General features: G+C 32.4%; 3 protein-coding genes across 4 annotated transcripts; all 3 read right to left on the bottom strand.

Annotated features, from left to right (window-relative positions):
- Positions 1-10,602: 10,602 nt before the first annotated feature.
- LOC123673053 lies at positions 10,603-15,789 on the bottom strand. Of its 2 annotated transcripts, none has more exons than XM_045607462.1 (2): positions 15,706-15,789; positions 10,603-15,597 (listed from the first exon to the last, which is right to left on the bottom strand). In XM_045607462.1, exon 2 carries the CDS (start codon positions 14,678-14,680, stop codon positions 13,544-13,546), a length of 1,137 nt encoding a protein of 378 aa, XP_045463418.1. In that variant the 5' UTR covers positions 14,681-15,597; positions 15,706-15,789; the 3' UTR covers positions 10,603-13,543. The 2 variants fall into 2 exon arrangements, with proteins under 2 accessions (XP_045463418.1, XP_045463419.1); XM_045607463.1 differs by having other exon boundaries at positions 15,706-15,788.
- Positions 11,503-12,279, bottom strand: LOC123673326. The gene has a single exon (XM_045607810.1). It carries the CDS (start codon positions 12,277-12,279, stop codon positions 11,503-11,505), a length of 777 nt encoding a protein of 258 aa, XP_045463766.1.
- A 969-nt stretch (positions 15,790-16,758) lies between the features above and the next one.
- On the bottom strand, positions 16,759-17,160 carry LOC123673325. Its single transcript, XM_045607809.1, has one exon. It carries the CDS (start codon positions 17,158-17,160, stop codon positions 16,759-16,761), a length of 402 nt encoding a protein of 133 aa, XP_045463765.1.
- Positions 17,161-17,733: the final 573 nt, after the last annotated feature.

Here is a 17,733-nt window from a genome sequence, read left to right as displayed (position 1 = left end):
CCGTCTGTTTTAAAAATAAATACGGAAATATTGAAAAACTGAAATCGCAAAATAAAATGGTGAGTCAAGTTGCCAAGATTCGAAAAGATAATAGAAATATTTATTATTTAATAACGAAAGAAAATTATTATGATAAACCTACGTACGAAAACGTATTCAAATCTCTAATGGAACTCAGAGAAATTTGTGAAATGAATAATGAAAAATATTTAGCAATACCACGTATAAGTAGCGGATTAGACCGATTGAAATGGTCCACAATTTTTAATATGATAAAATATATTTTTCTGAATTTGAATATAAAAATTACTATATTTTATTTACCAAATAAGAATGGTATTGAAATAAAGCAAATCGAAGCATCAAATATGCAAATGAACGATTTGAACGAAATCGAAGAAATAAATAATGGTATTGAAGATGACTTAGTGTCAATAATTAATCAAGTTACTGACGAAGAACTTGATGAATGCTTGGAATTACTAAATACAGGTGAATATGAAAATGATGATTCCAATGAAAATGAAGATGAAAATATAATTGATTTCGAAACTTCAAACGTGATTATACACGATGATGTAACCATTCACAGTAGTATAGAAAACCCTATCTTTGAAATACCTTATACGGAGAGAAGTATAAACTCCGCGAATTTACAGGTCATATTTAAAAAAGCATCGAATTATGATGTTACAAAAATTAAATTATTCGGAGAAAAATTAAGATTTCTTGTATCAGTAAATTCTGTCGAAACAGATTTATGTAGATTTATTCGAGAATATTTACGTCCAAAAAGTCCTTATACAATATACTTCAAATCATTAGAATTAGAATATATATATATTTATATACGAATTTTGCAAGAGAAATTCGATTATAAGAGTCTTGATTTGAAAATATCGAGAACATTAGTAGAAGATGTCGAAGACAAGGAGGAACAACTCCTTAGAATGAAACAATTCCATGAAACCAAAACTTCACATCGTGGATTACGCGAAAATTTATTGAGTTTGAAAAGAAAGTATTATTGGCCGAATATGAATAAAGATATTCAGAATTATATAAATACATGTGAAATTTGTCAAAAATCTAAATATGAAAGAACTCCAGTTCAACTTCAATTTAAACCAAATCCCGTCGGTACAAAACCTTTTACTCATGTCTACTGTGACACGATTAAATTTAATCAAACAAATTGTTTAAGCGTGATAGATTCTTTTTCCAGATTTGGACAATGCTATCCTTTGTTACAAAAGACAGGATCAGAAATTATGGACAAATTATTAATTTATTTTAGTCATTATGGAATCCCTAACAAAATTACTTGTGATAATGGGATCGAATTTAAAAATAATGTAATACAAGATTTTTGCAAAGTCCATAAAATCGAAATACATTATATCACGAATTATAACCCAAATTCAAACGCATTAGTTGAAAGATTTCATTCTACTCTCATAGAACAATTGAGAACAATTGGAAATAAAAATTTGACTTTTCAAAATAAATTAGCTCAAGCCTTATTAAGTTATAATAATTCAAATCATTCGAGTCTAGAGATGACTCCAATGCAAATCATCAAAGCCGATTTAAATTATTCTTTACCCATTGAAAGAACTCATAATGAACAAATTCAAAATTATGTTGAAAATTACTTAGAAAATTTCAACGATATTTCAAAACATTTAGAAAAACGACAAGAGAAAAACTTGGCCCGTTTAGAAAAAACAAATAAGAAAAGATCTGCTGATCGTCCCTTAAATGAAAATCCAACGTATATTAAAAATCCGAAAACAAGAAAACTCGACCCAGCGTTCAAAAGAATCGATGCAAGTGAAATAGACTCACATCGTATTCAAGATTCGAAAAATAAACATATTTATCATAAGAAAATTATGAAGCAACGAAAGAAGTAACTTTCAAATTTTATTTTCAGATTCAACATGGATCACCATTCATTTACATTGATAATTATGATTTTAATGATAACGAAGATAATTAATTCACTAGAAATTATTCCAATTGAAAATAATGTATTGCCCATTCAATTAGGAAAAGCTTACATAACAAAAAAGAATTTACAACTAATTTATCATATTGATTTAAATAAAATAGAAAATGTAATTTTGGCATATCAGAAAGAAATAGATAAATTTAAGAAGGAACCATTAGGTTTTTCGCAGACTGCAAACTATAGATATTTGCAAGAGTCTAATAAAATAAATATTGAATCGTTCGAAGAAATAGTTAATGAAAAAATACGGACTAAGAGAGGATTGATTAATTTAGGAGGCAAAATCTCAAAAATACTCTTTGGAACCTTAGATTCTGACGATGAAGAATTATACAGAAATTATTTTAATAGTATAAAGAAAAATGAGGAAACCCTCATAAGGAATCAAAAGAAGATCGCTACTGTAGTTAATGACTTGAAAAACAAATATATTGATAAATTTCAGAAAATGCATGATAATCTTGAATTATTAAAAATTGTACCAGAACTCGAAGAAGTTCAGCAAATGCATCTTATGACTTTTGAACTTAAAGACATTAAAAATACTTTGGATGAAATTCAAACTGCAATTAGTTTTGCTAGGTTACATTTGTTGCATGAATCCATTTTACCCTATTCAAAATTCTCAGAAGTAATCAAAAATTCAAGTATCATTCCCTTACATCTATTATCAATTATGCCATACTAAGGTAATTTTCAAAAATAAAATTTTACTATTTCTTATATCTATTCCAACCATTTATGAAAAGGGATACGAATTATACAAGTTTTACTTTCTTTCCCAAAATAATGAATCCCTTTCCTTAACCGACTCCTACATGCTCTCACAAGAAGAAGAATTACTATGGAGTACGAGTCAATGTCACCCAGTTGAAGAAGACTTCCTATGCGATCAAGATCTACTATCCAAGCCTCCAGAATGCATCAGAAATTTGTTGAAAAATCACAAAGAAAATTGTTCAAGAATTGTATCAGTCCCACAAGCTAACTTGAAACTTCTAGAAGATGGAAATATCCTCTCAATCAAAAATGAAAAAGTCCAAGAGAAATGCCCACAGCAAACGAAACATTATTTCATACCCCCAACGGCAATCCTTCGTTCAAGATGTGTTGTAGGAAACACACAAAAGGAAATTTTTCCCATTTCTACGATTATGGAAGAAAAATACATTGTCCTGCCCAAGATGGCTCATCCAATGAAGAAGCAGCCCAGTTCGAACTTCAAGAAAGAAGACATCCCTGACATCCAGTTGGAAGACCTAGAAGAATGGCACATCCAACCAGGATATTCATTAATTTTTATTCTTATGTTTATAATAATATTGATTTTGATATTTTTTCTTATTTTTAAATATTTGAAAAATAATAGACTTGCTAAAGTCACACCCATTAAAGGTGATAACTTTAACTTAGGTGGGGAGGAATTACAGGATTCCATCCCGTTCTGATCAATTGACGTAATATTGTATTGTTCATTTAGATTCACATATCAGTGTGCTGCATTTTGCTTACACCAGCATAATGCAGGTGGTTCGACACGTGGCGTCAATTAAGATAAGAAAATATAATGTTATAAATAGGAGACAATATGTTATTGTCAGTCAGTCAGTCAGTCAGATAGATAATCAGCTTTAGAATCATCTTAGATTCATCCTATTGTTCATTTCAATATTTCCTTGTAAATAAATTCGTTGTTAAAAACGTGGTTTTCTCAACGAAAAACATAATTATATATACATATATATTATATATATTAACACTCTTAATATACATATATTATTATTATATTAACACTCTTAATATACGTACATGATAGGAAAAAGGTTTCAAAGAATGTAAATAATGTCAGATATTCATAACTGTATACGCATATCAAAAATATATCTTGAATGGTTATTTGTTGTACGATTTTATTATGTCCCGTTCCTTTTTCAGCAGGTACATGTTTGAATGATTAATTAGATGGTTTTTTATATAAGTTTTGGTGATCTATTCAATATTTTGATATGTTGAACATTAAAAGAAAATTTTTAGTGTTTTATATAATTCGTATATTGTTATCTATTCAATTCTGAGAATTTCCAATTTGAAAATATTTAGAAATGGCACAGTTTTTGAGACAATTCGGTCACTCAAGTGAAATATTTGACACGCTATGCCTTCCCTTATCAGTTCATCATATATCATATATTTTCAGTTATAAAGTTTTTATATGAATTATCAATGAAAATGTGTTTATGCTTCCGAATAAAGAGGGCATAAATCGAATTTTCTATGAGTCCCATTTCTCCTTTTTCTTTTTCTTACCTCTAGAATATCACTAGATAATAGTAATGTTACCAATTCAATCAAACTTTCATTCGTTTTTTCGAAAGATTAAATCAATTATATTTCGACAAAATTATTCATTTCAAATTTATGAATCAATAACATGAATACAATTTTAAATAGAAAGACAAGAGCTACCTATCCATTGCAATGATACTCTTCCATAATTAGATGTTGAATTGCTAAGTATCTTTGAGTAAAAAAAAGACATTTCAAATAATCTTTATATATTGAATTCATTATTGTCTTATTAAAAAATTCAGAATTCCCTGAAGGAAAAACATTGACAACATCAATGCAAAATATATTTTTCAATAATTATCATTCAAGATAAAATAAAATTGTAAGTAATGAGAATTTTATTAGTTCGTTACAATCCTGAAAGAATTCAATTTTTAAAATACTCAGAATTATTGCTTTTTAATGACCTGAAGACTCAAGAAGGAGAAAGCATATTGAAACTCCTATGAGTGGGGGTCTGATCATTATTTTACTCTGAAGTCTTAGATTTGTTCAGTTATTATTGATAAAATTGTCCAATCACTAATCAGAGTAACCCAAGAGATAATAGTCCCGAATTGAAATTGGCACTAGACAGTTTAACCGATTTGAAAATAAAGAGCGATATAGATATCCTCGATAAATATTGAAAAAACTAAGATATAACGTAATCAACTTGCTGGATCTGTATCGGATGAGAGTAGCTGTCAAAAGAATAAAAAAATACTGAAAGAAAAACGAAAATAACCTTAGTGGTGCTCACATAATACTGAGAAGTTCAAAAGAAAACGAGAATCATGAACGGAAAGAAAGTGTTTTTCTACAGGAAAAAACCAACTGAAGTAATATATCGATAGAAAATGGAGATAAGAACACTTTTTCTGCTTGACGATTAAGTATGAATTTAATTTTTATGCTTTTCTACTTTCAGTATATCGTTGATTGTTTAATTTGAATTTTTTTTATATTTGTTTTGTGAAGTCTAAATGTTTCGATATATGTAGAAAACATGAAAATTTTAAGTGTTTTTCAATAATACGTGAATTGTTAACAATTCAATTCAATTCAATTTTATCCTTTGATAAAAATTTGTTGAAATTTTTTTTTCTAAATCATAAGTGTTTGAGACAAGTCAGTGTCTCAAGTGAGATATTTTACACGGTTTACCTTCCTTCATCAACTCATCATATCTATTCTTCAGTTATCAATAGTTATAAATGTTTTTGTATGAATTATTAATGAAAATATGTTTAAACATCCGAATAAATCGAATTTTCTATGAGTTGACTGTCTTTCGAAAAATATCACCCACTTATAATCTTGAGATGTATGTTTATTCTGAAGACAGGTAAATAAAATATTGGACTCTTTATTTAAAATAGAATTGAACTTGAGGACAGCCAATAAAATAATATATCAAAATTAGCCATTTTGCGATATAATAACTGAAATATTTTTTCTCAGCCTGAAATTATACCTATCTCATATGATGTGAGTCCGACATTGGTTTTACACTAATAGAAAAATTAATATGATAGATTTCGTTCAATTCATTCTTCTTCTTTAAAAAAATCAAAATAACTAATTTTTTGAGTTATTTGACTTTCAAATACTAAGGCCAAAATATTGATGCAAAAGTTATAAATCTAGTTGCAGTAAAGATAAGTTTTATTTAATGACTAATTAAAAACTTCAATATACGGAACGTGTAGCCAATCAGATCCCCTTAATGCAGGGTTGAAGTTTTAGTCATGTTTTTGGTATATAAAGCAGTAATCATTCGGTGAGGACCAATTTAATATTTTAGTGTTGAGTGTCAAACAACTATAAAATTAGCAAAAATGGCTTCCTTTGATGAATTAAGTAAACTTGCAGAAGAAAAGAGAGATTGGAATGATCTAGGTGAGATATTTATATTTTTCAACATATTATATTAATTGCAAAAGTAATTCTTTGTAGTTGAGTTTGTATTTCGAATGAGTTTTGCTTTGCCTATTATTACAGTAGATATTTTCCAAAATTCTACTGCAATTGTAAACGAAACGTAAGTTGAAAAATCGACGTGACTACTACAAAAACCCAAATTTTTCTGAAATTGTAGGAAAAATCCGAATATGAAAACCGTCAGCATTATAATAATTATTTTTCGTTCTATTCACAATTAATTCTCTATATTTTTTCAGTTGATGAATTTGAAGCTGTTTCAAAAGAGGAAAATGATGAAAAAAATGAATTGAAGAAAAGAACATCGAACTCACTCGATGAAAATGGGAAAGAAGAGGATCACCGAAAGATTTTAGAGATAACTGTCCGAAAATTTAATGAAAATGGTCATTATTTGGAAAAAACTTGGGAGTTGCGGTTTTGATGGACAATTTATGGAGAAATATTTCCAGAAATGACGAATCAAATCATCAGTCACAATTGGGCTCTCACTAAAAAAAAAAAAAAATAAATACTGTGAATTGCTCCTTTTGTTCATCACGTATATGAGTTATTATGTGTCATACGAGCTCCAGCTAAGGTCATGAGGTCGCCATAATTTTATATAAAATGTTTTATTATTATGTATATATTATGAATGAATGAAGAATGAATAAACTATATTATATATATATATATATATATATATATATATATATATATGTGTGTGTAAAGGATAACGAGGGTTTTTGTTCATAAAACAAAGCACAAAAGGATTAGGACAGTCCCTCTCAGAGAAATGCTAACCGTAGACACGTGTTTCGGGCTTTCGGCCCTCATCAGTACGGTGAAAAAGTGTTAGGATGAGCGACACTTGAAACAAACAAACAGAGTCAACAACAGAAGCCAGCCGTCCTTTTGTGGTTTCAGCAGGAAGACCCAATGGGTTTCCGGGAAACAACCAACATCACCACGTAGGAAGCTATTGCTACCTGCGTGACATCCGAGTCCCGGGATAATCACATGTGTAAAGGATAACGAGGGTTTTTGTTCATAAAACAAAGCACAAAAGGATTAGGACAGTCCCTCTCAGAGAAATGCTAACCGTAGACACGTGTTTCGGGCTTTCGGCCCTCATCAGTACGGTGAAAAAGTGTTAGGATGAGCAACACTTGAAACAAACAACAAACAAACAGAGTCAACAACAGAAACCAGCCGTCCATTTGTGGTTTCAGCAGGAAGACCCAATGGGTTTTCGGGAAACAACCAACATCACCACGTAGGAAGCTATTGCTACCTGCGTGACATCCGAGTCCCGGGATAATCACATGTGTAAAGGATAACGAGGGTTTTTGTTCATAAAACAAAGCACAAAAGGATTAGGACAGTCCCTCTCAGAGAAATGCTAACCGTAGACACGTGTTTCGGGCTTTCGGCCCTCATCAGTACGGTGAAAAAGTGTTAGGATGAGCAACACTTGAAACAAACAACAAACAAACAGAGTCAACAACAGAAGCCAGCCGTCCATTTGTGGTTTCAGCAGGAAGACCCAATGGGTTTTCGGGAAACAACCAACATCACCACGTAGGAAGCTATTGCTACCTGCGTGACATCCGAGTCCCGGGATAATCACATGTGTAAAGGATAACGAGGGTTTTTGTTCATAAAACAAAGCACAAAAGGATTAGGACAGTCCCTCTCAGAGTAATGCTAACCGTAGACACGTGTTTCGGGCTTTCGGCCCTCATCGGTACGGTGAAAAAGTGTTAGGATGAGCAACACTTGAAACAAACAAACAGAGTCAACAACAGGAGCCAGCCGTCCATTTGTGGTTTCAGTAGGAAGACCCAATGGGTTTTCGGGAAACAACCAACATCACCACGTAGGAAGCTATTGCTACCTGCGTGACATCCGAGTCCCGGGATAATCACATGTGTAAAGGATAACGAGGGTTTTTGTTCATAAAACAAAGCACAAAAGGATTAGGACAGACCCTCTCAGAGAAATGCTAACCGTAGACACGTGTTTCGGGCTTTCGGCCCCCATCAGTACGGTGAAAAAGTGTTAGGATGAGCAACACTTGAAACAAACAACAAACAAACAGAGTCAACAACAGAAGCCAGCCGTCCATTTGTGGTTTCAGCAGGAAGACCCAATGGGTTTTCGGGAAACAACCAACATCACCACGTAGGAAGCTATTGCTACCTGCGTGACATCCGAGTCCCGGGATAATCACATGTGTAAAGGATAACGAGGGTTTTTGTTCATAAAACAAAGCACAAAAGGATTAGGACAGTCCCTCTCAGAGAAATGCTAACCGTAGACACGTGTTTCGGGCTTTCGGCCCTCATCAGTACGGTGAAAAAGTGTTAGGATGAGCAACACTTGAAACAAACATCAAACAAACAGAGTCAACAACAGAAGCCAGCCGTCCATTTGTGGTTTCAGCAGGAAGACCCAATGGGTTTTCGGGAAACAACCAACATCACCACGTAGGAAGCTATTGCTACCTGCGTGACATCCGAGTCCCGGGATAATCACATGTGTAGAGGATAACGAGGGTTTTTGTTCATAAAACAAAGCACAAAAGAGTAGAGGAGCAAAGCGGGTTCTCCGCCGGAAGTGACGCAATAATGGCGGGAAAATTTGAATATGAAGGTAGGAAGTGACGCAATAGGTCTCCTATACGTGCTAGGATACTAATTTATATTCAGTTTAAGCCTTGTGGCGCCACCTACCCACAATATATTGAAATTACCATTTAGTCGATAAGAGTTCTACTTATATGGGCGTGGTCCGGAAGTGACGTAATAGGTCTCCTATACGTGCTAGGTGAATATTTCAAAAAGTGCGATTTGGCGCTATCGCTGATAAGGATGACCACACCTGACCGTAGGCGCAATCGCTGATAAGGATGACCACACCTTGTTTTCATGATGATATGTAATTTTAAAAAAAAAACTCGAGATTCTCCCGTTCGGATTCGAACTTGGACACAGCTTCCTGTGTCTGTAATCTGACATCAGCCTGTTGGATCTCTCGGCCACACCTCGACGACGACGGTAATATCTGTACGAAATGTGTATGTAGAAGGATGGAGAAGGCGGGGGGTGGGGGAGAGAGAGAGAGAGGCTTGGGATCGCGCGCTGCTGCTCGGGCAGACAGACAGACAGACAAGAACCCCAATGTGAGCCAACCCCACCCCCGGGGGACCCGGTGGACCCCCGGTAATGGGGTGATCTGCCCCCCCTGGTGGTCTGGTTTCCGGGTCAATGGGGTGATCTGCCCCCCTGGTGGTCTGGTTTCCGGGTCAATGGGGTGATCTGCCCCCCTGGTGGTCTGGTTTCCGGGTCAATGGGGTGATCTGCCCCCCTGGTGGTCTGGCTGCTCGGGCAGCACAGACAGACAGACAGACAGACAGACAGACAGACAGACAGACAGACAGACAGACAGACAGACAGACAGACAGACCCCCCTGGGGGGACCCGGCGGACCCCCCGGTGCCCGGCGGTTTTTCTAGTGATAATGATAAGAAACATAGACTTTTTGGGGGACTGCTGATGAGTGTGTGTGTGGGGGAACAGATATATATGAATATAATTCAGAAGTTAACTCGATCAGTACCCGACAACTGCTTGAAAAAAATGGAAGTGTACGAGTTTAAAAAATCTAAAATTTTCCATAGATATCTTTGTCAAGAGTTGCGTTTTGCTCTAGTATATCATGACAGTGAATTATTTTCGAGAATTCTATCTGATATAGGATTATTCACACCAAACTCTGTTTTTCAAGAACTCGTACAATATGTTGCACCGAGGACAATTATACAGCAAGTTTTCGACCATAAAAAGAAGAATGATGCGTTCATCTAAGATCTCCAATCATCTTTATTGAATCAACATGTGACATTAAGTGAAGTGAAATATATTCTGGAAGATTTTGGAAATGGGTTGTTGTTGCCATATGACATAGTGAACGTTCAGATGTTGTTGAATAGATTATGTCAAAAAAAGGACATGACTGTATCAGATTTTTATATATATCATCCTATAATTAATATTTGGTCGAATTATAAACCGTTGAATGTATTTGCTGATGAAATAATTGGACTAGCTTCATATTGTGGTGAATTAACCTTGGTATGTGACTTATTGGATGAACTGCAGAATCATGGAATTTCCTTCAATTTTGATCCTGAGCATAATATTACTCATAGGAAGATAATGAGTAATTTACAAAATTATGGTATTGCAGGAAAATGTTTTCATGATGAACAACTTGGATTTTCAGGATGCCATAGTAATACTGAAGTATATGAATGTATAAAACAAAAATTATTGAGTTTGTAAAATATATTTATTAAATATTTTATTAACATTACAAGGTGTTTCAATTACTATTGGTACATACACACATATTCTTAATCTAAATAGAAATAATAACAACATTCAAAAAAAAGGTGTGAGAAAACTTGAACTTCATATCAATTTTTTTGTATCGATATTATTCATCTGCTGGAGGCATACACATTAAATCAATTTCTGTAACATACGGTTTCAAATCATTACTTTTCATTTTAAAAACATATAACAAAGGGTGCTTAAGAGTATCTTGAATGGCCAGATTTGTACAGATTTTACACATAGAAAGAAATTTCAGTGTAGGAGGATTGTACGTTATTGTATTATTTTTCAAGTGGTCTTCCTTTTGACGGTTATATTCAGATTCATAACTATAATTGATATCAATCGATAGACCTGATTCTAAATGTAACATTTTTTTACTATAATGATGCAGAAATGAAAGATCTACATAACAAAAAACATCTATCAAAAAATTAGTTGTTTTAAATGGAAAGTTATTTGCAAGACTAACCCTTAATTTTGAATTTGAATTTTCGCTTTGAAATTGATTGGTGAATATTATGAATTCATTTATTGATCTCGATCTCCATTTTCTGCTTCTCTCGAAGTAGTTCAATATAACATCATTATAATCGAACACAATTAGATTTATGGAATGAAATGAATTTGCTTGACCTTTTAAGAAGGCAATAAATTTACCCATAAGTACCCACGTTTTGCAAGGGATGTCGTTAGCTTCTTCAAATTCGAGAGGGAATTCTTCTTTAAATTTTTCAACAAGTTCAGGTTGGAAGCTGAAGTAATCTCGTATGGCACCTTCTCCAATGTTGCAGATGAATGATTTCATCTTATGGAAGAAAAAAAATAGTATTTTTATTGTTTAATGCTATAATGACCCCAAGGCAGTGTGTTGTGGGAATGTGGAATTATGTAACGTTTGTCATCTTTATAGCATAGAGCAATTTTTTTCTGTTCTACTGAGAAGACATTATGACCCTTAGAAACTATATTTCTCTGTTTGATATACATTACACTATCATTCAGTAAGCACTGTAAGAAATCATTAAATGATAAACTTTTCACAACATTCTTTTTGATTCCCTTGATTTTTTTAAGTTCTTTTGAGTCTACACAATAAGAGTACATTTTTGAACGTAATCCAACGAAATCTGTCATTATCAAACCGTTGTTTTCATCTTTCATGAGTCCAAGAACTTTTTTATTCACTCTTGGAATATTGTATACATTATCAGGAGGATAGTCTGATGTATCAAATCGAGTAGGACAATCTTGTCTGATTTGCTCGTTTGGATCTTGATTACTAATTTCATATGTTAAACTATCGGTATCTACATAGTTCAATATACAATCCTTGAAGGTAGGTAAAAAATAATCGTAGTGGAATTCATATAGACATATCTTCGAAATATCTAATACTGACATTCCAACATATATTGGTTTATCAAATATAAGTAGTCGGTTTTGTATTTCGATTGCTACCAAATCATCATCTAATATTGTTCTACATTTGAAAAAGGGACTTGCAATAAGATTCTTCGCTCCATATCTTCCATTCCACTGATTAACTAATTTAACAGTTCGATGTTTCCTAATATTTTCAATAGTTTTTCCAAATACAGCATTGTTCATCAATTTGAATAAGTTTTTTTCGAAATCATTACACGCAGCTTGTCTTAGAAGTGTATTTTTATCAATATAATATAAGCCAGGCAGACTGTTTGAATTTAAGGACCCTATGAATTTTTTTGAGTATCAGTCCATGACTAAGAGCTTGTTTCAGATTTCGATAGTGTACAATGTAATTTTTCTTTGGAAATAAAGTTGTTAGTAATTTGGGTTGTTTTATTTTTGAACCTGGTGGTATCCGCGATTCTGCACAAAACGGTAGATCTTTATGAAGATCATGAATATGCTGAGGATATTCCAAATCGACCTCTAATATATAACCTTCAGGAGCATCATCAGGTATACCTAAGATATCAAAATTTGTTTCAACCCACTCGAATCCCCCATAGGGTAAAAATTGACTCATAGCGAATCCGTATAAGTTGTTCACATCAAGGTAGAGCAGGTATTTTTCTTTTTCCTGTTTATTATACTTAGATCCCATATATTTGTTATTTGCATGAGATAATCTATTGGAACATTGACTAATACCACCTCTTATTCCATCTTCTATGAAGAGTAACATATCAATATCCTTGATAATTTCTAATTCAATATTCGTGATTTTTAACATACAATCCCATGTATATCCAGGCAAAGTATAATAATGAATAGGATCTAACTCATATTCTTTAATGCAACTATCACGGAATTGTTCAAAGATATCAGCCAAAAGTAATATATCAGTTTTAAGATATAGCATTATGTAATCTTTCATTGTATGACACTTGAATGTGGACCAAACCTGTTGAGCATGAAGGTATTGTTCCTCACTTATCCCATCATAATTCAATTGATTATAAAATTTTTCTCTAGATGGCAGACAGGGTTCACATAATTTGTCTATACTATCTATGTAATCGTATGGAAAAACACCCTTCCTAGTTAACAATTTCAAGTTGTCTACACTCAAATTAGAAAATTGATTTTTCAACTCAGTGTACTGATCTAATTTCAAATATGAAGCTAGATTTTCAAGTGAACTGTTCAAAAAACGGAAACTATCGATAAACCTAAGCTGTATTTTTGTTTCAGAATCATATTTTGTGAAACTAATATATTTCTCCATATTCAAAGGTAGAAGAGAAACAGAACCACGTTTTGCTAGTTCTTTTATTATGAAGATGTACTTAGGTGCATCACTGGACTCCGCCTATTCTCACATTTTCGAGGTTATTTTTTTTCTTTGTAAAATTATTTGTATTGATCTTGTTTTGTGGGAATAAAGTCAATTATTATTATTATTATTATTATATCCTCCAAGGTTGTGAAACACTACTGGAATAACGAAACTTTTTTTGTAATTCAGGTTACATTTATTATGGGCTCGTCCTCTGTATTTTCCATTGAAATGGTCATGATCCTTAACAATAATATCGTCTGGTGTGAATTTTTTTCTACATATATGACAAATAGTTTTATCATCACAATCATCATCATCATCATATGAATAATTCATAGGTTCCACAAATTTAATTTTTTGATATAAAGTGTCTGTTAATTCTGCTGATTTAGAAGAAAACCACTCCATGCAATTCACACCAGTATAACTGTCGAAAAATGAGGGAATTAATTCTTCATACATACTTTTCAAATAAAATCCTGCACTTATAGCCGTATGTTTTTGATATCTAATCGAATTGAATTTCACTTCATTCATAGGTTCTAAATAAGATTCAAAATCACAATATAAAACAAAGGGGCTTCTTTGTTTATAACGGTAGTTAGTGAAAGAAATATGACTTTTTTCTGGAAACTCTATGCGACAGGATTGATGTTTTGAACACAGTTTGATGTGGTTATTCAACTTTTCATCAGAAGAGAAATAATTCAAACATTGATCACATATCCATAGCTTACATTTATGTTTGTTCACTTGATCTGCTATTAGTCTGGATAAATTTTTTATATATACAAAATGGTATTTTATCTCCCTATCGATTGAATTGTCTTCTCGAACATTTTCAGGTTGATAGTAATTCTGTATGAGTAGCAAATTCACATGTTTATTTGGAATTTTCGAAGTACAAATGCGTGTGGGAATTACTGTGAATTTTTTATGCTTATCCATTTGCAGAGAAAACACGTTTACTGATAATTCATTCAGTTTTTCAAACTTAGATATATCTTTAAATGCTATTGGAAATTCAATATCATTAATTTTGAAGATAGTTCTCGGATGAGGATAGGACGATGTTCTATAATTGTGTGAGTCAGATGTTGGATATAAACCTGCGATGATGCTCCACATGAAACAAAACTCATCATCATAGTTTTGAATATTTATACAAGCGCGTTTGCATGCTATTTCTTCAGGTAAACGTATAAATGAACTTCCACCATTTCCTATTTCAACTTTATTCATATTGACTTCTAATGCAACTATTGAATGAAGTGCAAATCCACTTTCTTTCTCTTGAAACGATTGGAGTTTGATGTTTATTGGATCTACTACATTTTTTTCATACCACTCCTTCAAGTTTGTACTTTTATCGATAATTTCATTTTTAGTTGGAAAATATTTGAAATCTATCAGTTCTTCATCACCTCTTTTTTTAATAAATTGTCCACAAAAAACAGTATTAATTTTAACAATATCATTTTTTTTTTTAAGCAATTTGTACTCTTCGTTTTAAGAGGTGAAATGCATCTTGTAGAAATTCAGTGAAAAGTATATGTTTTAAATTAATTACTACGCCTGTTCTTATCCGACACTTGAAAGATGAACAAACATCTTGCCATTTCACTCGATCGCTCCGTTTTCTACTGATTCCGGCTCTTTTATAATTAATAGAAGATTTCAGTTGGATTTTATATCGTTTCAAATGACATAAAGCTGTTTGAATTTTGATTTTCTGCCCATGATCCACATTATTGACAATATTTTTATTGAATAAACAAATATGCTTATTTATCAAACGTATCCAAGTTCTTATTATATTTATGTCTTTCTCACGAACAAGAAGTTGCATAGCTCTATGGAATAGAGAAATGTCACATACCTCCATTATTCCCTCAACTCAATCTGGAACAGCGGTGTTGATGTTGTGAGTCCTATGATCTCCTTCATTCCAATAAATTTGATACCATATTTCTGACTGTTCAGCTCATCCAAATGTTCTTTCAAAACCAACGTTGCTCTTTTTGGTAAAAAAATCTTATTATCTTCAAGTTCTAGAAGAATACAATCTCCATACACGGTCGTTACCAGTTTTGCATCCAATATTGCATGAATGCAGTTGAGTTCCAATGTGTTCAAAGGCACAACTTCCTTATTCTTAACTGAAAGAGCACCCATCTCATTAATTTTATTAAGATCCATTTATTTTCTGAAAGGTAGAAAAAAATAGATTTCCTTTTTTTTTTTCAATAAAAGCAGATAATACTCACATTTGATTTGGTAGAGATCAACAGAACACTTTGTTATTGATTCATCAACATCAACTCATGAATTTACTCAGTCTATTCAGCTTTTATATCAGTGAAATGGGTGGGTAGTTTTTTTCCACCGAAACCACAGACAATCTCATACTATTTCCTAATTTCAGACCTATTTCACAAACCAGGAATTGAAATTCTTCACTATGACTACATGAGGATGATGTGGTTAGTCTTGGCAGGATGCTTAAAAAAAGTACTATTTCCTAATTTCAGACCTATTTCACAAACCAGGAATTCTTCACTATGACCACATGAGGATGCTGTGGTTAGTCTTGGAACATAATTTTCAAACAAAGAGATATCAAGGAAAAATTTTATTTATTATAACGTATTCAGTTCACATATTCAATTTCATTGAGTATTTTGTCTCTGATGAAAATCATGCATTCACATAAAATCAAATTTTCAATCGATGAATTGAGATTACAAAAGATTGTAATTAATTCCTCAATAGACTGTACACTATGTTTTTTCATAGTAACTATAGCATTCAAAAATTTTTTATAGTAGGCTTGAAAATTGAGATTCAATAACATTTCTAATCTAGATTTTATAAATTGATCATGAAGTTCTACAATATTCGATACATCTTGTGAAATAAAATATAAATTATTATCATTCCTCGAAACATGTAATATCTTGAACCCATTTACTGTGGTAGTTACAATAGAAATGTCTTCAATAAATCTGATGTCGTTGGCTTCATCCAGTTTGAGGATCTCAATAAACAGCAGCCATTGCTTAGAATCGAATGATATAGACACTTTTCGTCCTAAGATCTGTGAGTCTTCATTATTGGATATCCTTACAGATGGTTCAAAATTTCTTACACCACTTAATCCACAATCAATGACGTGTTCACTCGTTGTAAGATTTATGTTCAAAACAAAATTTTTTTCCATATCCATTATTATGGAATCATACACTGTATCAAATGATGCTGTGTCCTGATAACCGAACATGATGTTCAATCGAAGTCAAAACTTGGAATGATAGCTTCATTCACAATTTGTTTGATTCATTAATCCAGGAATCATGTGATTTATCGAATCCTAACCACCTGACCAGAACTTTATTTCCTTTTTTACGTAAAATTTTTTCAACTAAATATACATCAGAATATTTAGCTTTTTGGAGTTCTGGTTCATAAAAAGCTCCTCTAATAGGTTGTCCTTGTAAATCATCAAGGAGATAGGTAACAGGATTGGTAATTTGAATCTTGCTGATTTTGAATATTTCAGTTGTCCAATTCGGCAAATAACCCTTACTGAAAACATGTTTGAACTTGCTTATTCTCACCATATCTCCAACTTTAAATTTACCATGAGCGGCAATTTTAATATGATTGTATCGATTCTTGAGGAGAAATTGTTCATTTGTCTCATTTACTTCACTAGGTTTCATACCAATTGTTCTATGTTTCACATTATTGTATTCACATTATTGTAACCATCTGTATGTGCCATTCAAACTAAATGTTTTGAATATTTTTTCTTTGATTGTTCGTATAACTCGTTCAACAATTGCAGCTTTTTTCACATTATATGTGTTATAATGATTAATATTATATTTCTTCATCAGGTTTTTGAACTTGCTATTGAAAAATTCCTTTCCTTGATCTGTTTGTAAGTTTTTAGGACTTCGTGCACTCTCCTTCAATATTTTTGCAAATGCCCTAGATACTTCTTCGGCACCTTTCGTTTTCAATGCTCTAACCCATATGAATTTGGAGAAGCAATCAATTATAACAAGGATAAATTTATGATTGCCATTTTCACTAGCATAAATACTCAGTTCTATTAAATCACCCTGCCATAAATCATCTATACCTTTAATGATTGTACGTCTACGTAAAAAATTTTTTCGAGCAGGTCTATGCAGTTCACTAACCACTTGAATTTTTCCTTTAGAGTGATGATGCTTCATTGTCGGTGATTGAATAAGGAGTGGAAATCCTGTTTTTTAGAGTCCTCAATT

This window comes from Harmonia axyridis, chromosome 2, assembly GCF_914767665.1.
Source record: "Harmonia axyridis chromosome 2, icHarAxyr1.1, whole genome shotgun sequence".
In the NCBI taxonomy this organism is placed as follows: domain Eukaryota; kingdom Metazoa; phylum Arthropoda; class Insecta; order Coleoptera; family Coccinellidae; genus Harmonia; species Harmonia axyridis.
This window is presented reverse-complemented; position numbering and strand designations above follow the sequence as displayed.